This window comes from Ciconia boyciana, chromosome 1 (assembly GCF_034638445.1).
Source record: "Ciconia boyciana chromosome 1, ASM3463844v1, whole genome shotgun sequence".
In the NCBI taxonomy this organism is placed as follows: Eukaryota; Metazoa; Chordata; class Aves; order Ciconiiformes; family Ciconiidae; genus Ciconia; species Ciconia boyciana.
Genome location: NC_132934.1, coordinates 174,045,915 through 174,053,074, shown reverse-complemented (window position 1 = coordinate 174,053,074; position 7,160 = coordinate 174,045,915). Strand labels below are relative to the sequence as shown.

The window sequence follows — 7,160 nt, the reverse complement described above, 5'->3', positions numbered from 1 at the left end:
CGGGCAGCGTTAAAAGGAGGCAGCTGAATGACAGCGGCTGCTCCCCGCGCCCCCACCCCGCCGGAGGACCGGCCGCTCGCCGCCGCCCCCTCCGCGCTCGCTCGCTCCTTCGCTCTGCCGGCCATGGAGGGGAGAGAGGACGCGGAGTGCGACTGCCAGGCGGCGTTCGCCGAAGCTCGGCGATGGGTAGAGGTGAGGCGTCTCTCGGTCCTGTTGTGTGTGTCCGTCCCCCCCCACCCCGAGCCCCCTCCCCGCGGGGACGTCCGGCCACCCGTCGCCCCGGTTGCCCCACGCGAGTCCCGGGTCTTGCTGCACCCCCCCGCGCGGCCGCGGGGCTCCCCCCGTCGTCGGGCAGGAGCGCCAGGGACGCGGCTCCCAAACTTTGTTTCTTTGTCAGCAGCTGCGGGCTGCTATTCTTGGAAGGTATCGTGAAAGCTTGCAGAGACCTGGCTTTGCAGTATCGCCAACGCCCCCCCTCCCCAAAATCCCAATTAAAGGTTGGTAGGGCTGCCCTCCTGTCACTGAGGCTTGTAATTCCTTGCCATCTTGTAAATTACTTCTCTAGCGCTTGCTTCTGAGACAGCCTGAATTAAAGGCACTCTTCTTCCTGTCTCAAAAGAGTTCAGGACGGAGAGTAACCCGAAATTACGGTCATTTCCATCTCTCCTATTTTTACCCACGAGTGTCTGACTGCGCGACTCACGTCTGAGCGCTGGACGTGAATCTCTGGGTTTCTGTATTGCTACACAAAATGACGCTGGCGCTGTGGGTCTTCGCGCGCGGGGCGAGAGGTTGCTCATCGGGGTACCTGAGTGGGTGCGTGTGGGTAAGCGAGGCCGATGGCGTGCAAGGTGTTTTGAGAAACGTGACAAATATTGAACAGCCTCGCTTGTGTGCTTTTGAAGAGGAGCTTTAGCATGCCGTTTATACGTATTTTAACAGCGAAATAACTTAAGCCTATTTCTTTGCACCCGTTCACTCGAGGTGAAACTTAGGTTGTCAGAAATGCTATTCTAGCAACTTTCAGAAGAGTAAATATTCAAAGCAGTGCGTGTGTTACTTTTTACCCCCCATCTTTGCAAGCTTGTCAAGACCCAAGTCCAGGCTTCTTTGTTTCCTCTGTAAAACGATGACATCTAGTGCTTAAAATCTATTGAGAATTTTGAACCGAGAGCACCGTAGGCGAGGGGATTGCAAATGACTGCCACAAGTGTCAATTCTGTACGTGCCACCCGTGGATGGAGGTAATTAAAGCAGTCCTGGCTTCCCCAAGTGTCAATTTTGTAAGAGCTAGCTGTGAGTTTAGGCAATTAAGGCATTCCTCTCTTGCGTATACATTTGTTGCATTGCTTTCTTTAAATTGGCAAAGCTTACTTTAAATAGGTTCATTAAGGTGATGTAATGTCGTCTTTGAAAATCCTACTTTAAGGGTTTGGGGATTTGTTTTAATTATTTTTAATTTTCATGTGATAGTGGCTGATTGTACCATTCCTACGAAAGGGTCCCTCTCTGCCGGCCAGTAGCACATGGGAGCCCTAGCAAAGCGATGCGAGTGTAACAACGCGTGCACTGTTTGTGTAGTGGAAAAACAGAATGTTCAGCTTCCCCCCTTCCCCATCTGATTTGGGTGGCTATACTTTGTTTCTGATACGTGAAAGCTGTTCTCATTTTAAAGTAACATCTTAACTTACTCCTTGGAGAAACGTTTTATTGTAAATCGAGTAACTTAAAAACCTGAAGGTATTGAGAAACAGGATGTTGAGAATTCCGTAATGGTGAAGGAAAATGTAAATATTTATTTCCCTATGAAATGAGGCTTATGTTTCAGAGAGTCCATTGTGTTTCTCTACTCTTTAAATCCAGGTGGTTTAAAAAGCCAAGACCAACCATTTCCGTTGTATGAGAGGAGTAAAGATATTTTTAGAGTAATGAGACACGTCCCAGGGTTTTGCGAGTCTTGGTGAAACGCAGTGGTGTGTATGTGATTGAGAGTGAAACTTGGTGAGTCCTAATGATTAAGCAATTAGTTTTGAAGATGAGGCAGACTTCCAAATATTTATGAACTTGAAGTTCTTATGTTTTGGTAAGGTTTTGTGTGCCAGCTTCCCCCTAACATTAGAGGAAGATGAAAGCATACAAACACTAGCTACTATATATTTAAAAGAACAAGCAAAAATCTCTTTGTAAACTGTTACTATTTCCCTTTGCTAATGAAATCTGTGTTAACATATTTCTATGTTTCAATATAGAGCTTTTTGGACTCTGAGATTTAAAAAAAACCTCAGAAGACCTGAGCTCAAACCTTGAAGCTGAGGGCTTTTTGTAAGGGGAATGGGCAGCTGTATTTGTGAGATCTCGGGGAAGGGGGGGGGGGGAAACACCCCAAAACATCAAAAATTTTCACCTCATCTATTTGTGAAGCTTTTGGTGAGAGAAAATTGTGTCCTGGTCAGGTCCCTCTTCCGCCTGTTCCCAGCTGGAGTCTCCATGCTGGACGGCAGCCTCTTCTCAGGTGTCCCTTATCCAGAACCCAGCACTGGTTAGTGGCGTTGGGTTCTTGCATCTGGGACTTTTGGAGTTTTCTGAGCTTTGCCTGTACCAGCTGGTGCTGGTCAAACTCATGTGCAGCTCAGCCTTTACTTAGCACCTCAGCTGGGCAGATGGTGTGTGCTGAGACCAGAATAAAACACTGAAACACCACAACTTAGAAATAGTTTCTCTAAGGTAGAGCTGTGTTTGCCAAAGCTAGAAATAGCTGGGTTAAAATTATTTTACTGCGTTCTGTTCCATATTATAACTTAAGCAAGCCAAAAGCTGTTCCTCCAAACCAAAGCATTCTTCCCCCAGCTATTAAATATCCCAGACTGCCGAGTCTGTTTTCCTGCCTCAAGATGTGGGAGGGCAGTCTGCCTCTTCCTCTCTGCAGTCCACCGCAAAGTTCATCCTTGTGAAGGAAGGGGAGCCCCCAAAACACCCTTCACCATTTTAGGGATGATGCCCCTCTAAGAGTTCAAGAGGAAAGAAGAGTGTGTGCTGTTTTCTTGTAAAACCTCTCAGCTTTTGATTCCTGTTCTGTGTCTTAAATGAACCCTAATCCTCAGGTAAATGTCTGGGGTTTGAAATTGTTTGCTAAAGCAACTTGAAACCTGACCCACAAAGTCTGTAAATCTTTAGTTAAGAGTGCCCCGAGGCAAATAATGCTTGATTTTTTTTTTTTTTTTATTCCCTGAAGTAGTCGAATGTACAGATCCCGTCTGAGGGAGGGTGGGCAGCGAGCGTGTGCCTGAATGAATTGTTGGAGGGAAGCAGCAGAGCTGCAGGAAAGCACGCGGAGCAACCTTGGTAAATCCACTGAAGTGAAAAATAGGTGTTGGGCCAAGTAACTCTTAATACCGCAAGCTATTACGAGGCCACTCAGGAGCTGAATTTCTTCCCCTAATGACTGATGTAGAGTTGTTAAAGTCAGACGTTCTGAGAGCTGCTGATTTCAGCTGATAACCGTTGTCGAGAGCGTCAGTCTCAGAGTCAGAAGCAGGACCCTGTGGTCCTGGGACTGTGCCTCATGCAGGGACACTGCAGCCGAACAGGAGTCCTTTTCAGTGCTGACACTACCCAGTGTTGATGGAGAGAGGTATTTCACAGTTAGGATTTCTGTAGCAAGATGAGGTTTTTATCATTTTCGATAGGCAGTGTTAGAGGGAGAGAGCCCACCGTGTCTAGATGGCAGCTAAAGATGCCTCTGCTGCTCATATCTGCCATGGCCATTAAATAGGTACTGAAATAGCCTAATTTATCTGAATGCTGTTGTGTGTGCTAACATTACAGTGTGCTTTTCAGAGTCCAAAAGTATCTTTGTGATTTAAAAGTATCTGTTACATTTTGGATGTTGGAAAATTAGTTGTGGGCTTTTGTTGCTGTCTTTTTCCAGGAAAAAACAAATGTGTGTATATGTACACGGACACACACACACACACACCCTGCCTGCTCAGAAGAGTAAAAAAGCAGATTTGCAGAGTAGCTCGGTAGAAAGTCAGCTTGAGGATAAAACTTGAGAGCCAGGACTACTTACTGAAATCTTTTGGTTTGGACCAACAGTACAGCAATCAAATCCAGTGAATGGTCTCTGACATGTGGTCACCAAATGTTTCTATTTGTTGAAACTGTTCAAAATCTGAATTTCTACTGTATATTTTTAGGGCTTCTGCAAATGCAGCAAGAGGTCTAGCGGTGATGTTTCCCCTGTATTTGCATGGAGATGTTACCTCAGTGATTATTTTGTTTTGTTTTTCCCCCAAGCGTGAATCTAATGCATACAGTCTGGTATGGCAGATGGGAGGAATAACTGTAGAGATAGAAGACTCATCTTACAGTTCAAATTCTCTTCTTGTAGGTACCTTTATTTCAGTTGAACTAATCATTATGAAAAGGTTTTTCTCGGTAAGGTATTCTGGGATAGTGCGTAGAGAGCCTGGCGATGTCCTGGACGGTGTCAGAATGAAAAATGTGTGAATGAAAAGGCAAAATCTATATCTTGTGTTGACTAAACCATGTCTAATACTGGGTCATTCTGTCAAGTCATAAAACCTGGGTGGGCTGGTTTCTGGAGAACTTCTTACAACACTGCTGCCAAAGTCCTGGCTCACGTCTACATAAGGGATGTATTTAACCCGCCTTTAGGTGGATGCATCAATGTTTCATTATTGTGTAGAGATTCTTGGCAGCAAGCCCTTGCATGAAGTAAATCTAAGTGTATCCAATTAATATATAAATATAAATTGATACATAAATATACATGCTGTTAAGTAAATACTGTGGGAATGTAAATCCTACAAATAATGGTCTACACTGGCTGCAGACTGTGAAAGTGCTGTGGCAAAATATCATATAACAGGGCTAGCCATAAAGTTTTAGAGGGAGAGGGTGACAGTAATAACTGTTTTATCTGGCATTATTCTGTTACCTTGTCCCCTTCCTGCTGGACCTCAGGAAGGGTGTCTGTGGTGCCTTTGGTGATGTGTTTGAGAGAAAAATGAGATGGATTTTTGCTTGAGAGTAAAATCTATTTCCCGGTTTCTGCAAGCTGCATTTATATATTTTCAAGTTTATATTCAGATTTCTCAGAGATGCTCGAAGTCTGTCTTCACGCAGTCCTGTGCGATGGGCATGCATAGCTTTGAGCTGAGTTCATAGTGTAGTTTCCTTTGCGGACGGTTTCTCTTTGTAGTTTTGAGCATTGTTTTAAAATATCGCATGAAAGCGGCATCTGCAGGCACTTTAAGAGGAAGAATTAACTTCTTGACTATAGAAATGGGTAAGTTTTCTATACTGGGGAAATGCATTGCAGCTTAAGGGGATCTACAAGCAGTTCTGACTGGACTTTTTTCTTCTGTTCTGTATTTTGTGGTTACCAACTACAGTTAGTCATGGTGTTACTTTTGTTCTTTTCCTCCTGTCTTTTTGTTGGGTTTTTTTGAACTGTGACCTGATCCCTTCTTCAGTTTTGTGAGGTCATCTATTTTTTTCCTCCCATAGTTTGGGGAGGAGGCGAGATGATGATTTCCATGTTCAGCATGCTTCTCCCCACCTCCCCCCCATTACTATGGACTACCTTTTAGCACCTTTTCTTTGTCAAACACTTTCTTTTTTGTCCAAATTTTTAAGTTTTTAATGAGCATTCAGTTGTATTACATTAGACAATGACCTTACTGAGCTTTGGAAAACACTTGGGTTTTATTGTGTTGTAAGAACCAGATACATTCCAGCTGTTTCATGTACCTACCACTCCTCCTCTTTAAAGTTCCTTTATCTACTCCTGGAGGAGGTTTTTTGTTTTGGTTTTTTAAAAAACCCACCTCTTTAAAACCCCTCAACCTTTTCTGCTTAACGAGACTAACATAACTCTTAACTATAATTTTTAAAATGGGCTTTCTAACTTCAGCAAATTAATGAAAAACAGCACGTGCCCTCAGACCCAGTGTACTAGAAATGCTTCTACTGGTCTAAGGTGTGTTTGACACACCTAACATATTATCCAAATTACCTTAGGAGGAGTGTTTTGGTTTTGCTGTTTTTCACATATCTGAATACTGTCAGTCCAAGTAAAAAACCTAACTTTAAAGGAATGTAGTGAATAAGCTACTTTAAAATAGGTTATTTGGTTCCTCATGCTGTGAGCTTCTGCAAACAGTTGTAAATTCAGCATTTATGAATAGTGCTAAATTTCTATTTTTCCAATGAAAAGAAAGATATATGGATCTGACTCATAGTGTGCTAGCTTCCAGTTGGATATTTAGCTGTAAAATGTTAATTTGCATTACACTGAATAGAGAAACTTAATTTCAACAGTGTTTTGCATTTGTGGTACAAAACATCTGGGGTTATCTTAGAAAGGCATGAGGATTACAAGACTTGCTTTATTTTTTTTTGCCAGTGCTGAGTGTGTTGGCACGGTTTTTTTGCACCAGCTCATGTGAAAGTCCTCTAACTTTTTGTTTCTGGGCATGATTCAGCTTTCAGTCATTACTATTAGAAAAGAAACTATATACTAACTTTGGGAAATAGTTATTACTGCGTTGGCCAAAAAAGTCAAAATCATTGCCGTGTGACACAGCTTTAAAGGAATATCCAAGTTGGGATCAATTCAACTAGCACAGACAGTGAAAACGTTAGGTGTTGGGCCAGGTAACATGGTTTATAGTGGTAGTGCTGGGCCGTTATCACAGGAAGGTGTCATTGAAACTCCTTTGCTTGACGTGTCCTTCTCCTGCCTTTTTTGTGGTGGCAGCGGTGTTTGTCTGACCCTCCGGTGATTTGGCTGAGGGAGTTCATTTGATGATGGAAACTCAGCCTGTTTTGTGGTGTTTGGTACTCGCTTGGCTCCTGGGCGGTGAGATGGGCACCAGCGCTCGTGCCCGGGAAGAGGTGGTGATGGCGGAGTTAGCCTTTTGGTGGCAGCTTGCCGTTAGGTTGCGGCCGAGCTAGTGGGATGAAGAGAGGCAGACACCTGAATTTAGACAGGCCATCTCTTTCCCTGGAGTCACCTCTCAAGTCACCTGCTTCTGCTCATTGCCCGGCTGTCTTCCTTGTATGACTTGGGAGCCATTCGCTAGGCGCCCGGGGTCGAGGTATAAGCTAGACACCTGAATTAGGGAAGCTGGCTT

The 7,160-nt window shown here is 44.1% G+C and overlaps 1 protein-coding gene across 1 annotated transcript in view; it reads left to right on the top strand.

The window, feature by feature from the left end:
- Positions 1 to 7,160, top strand: part of LMO7 (LIM domain 7) — a 136,223-nt gene continuing 129,063 nt past the window's right edge. Inside the window, exon 1 of the mRNA XM_072850048.1 lies at positions 1 to 192. Coding sequence (XP_072706149.1) covers positions 28 to 192 — 165 coding nt within the window. The 5' untranslated portion in view covers positions 1 to 27. The remainder of the gene's footprint in view (positions 193 to 7,160) is intronic.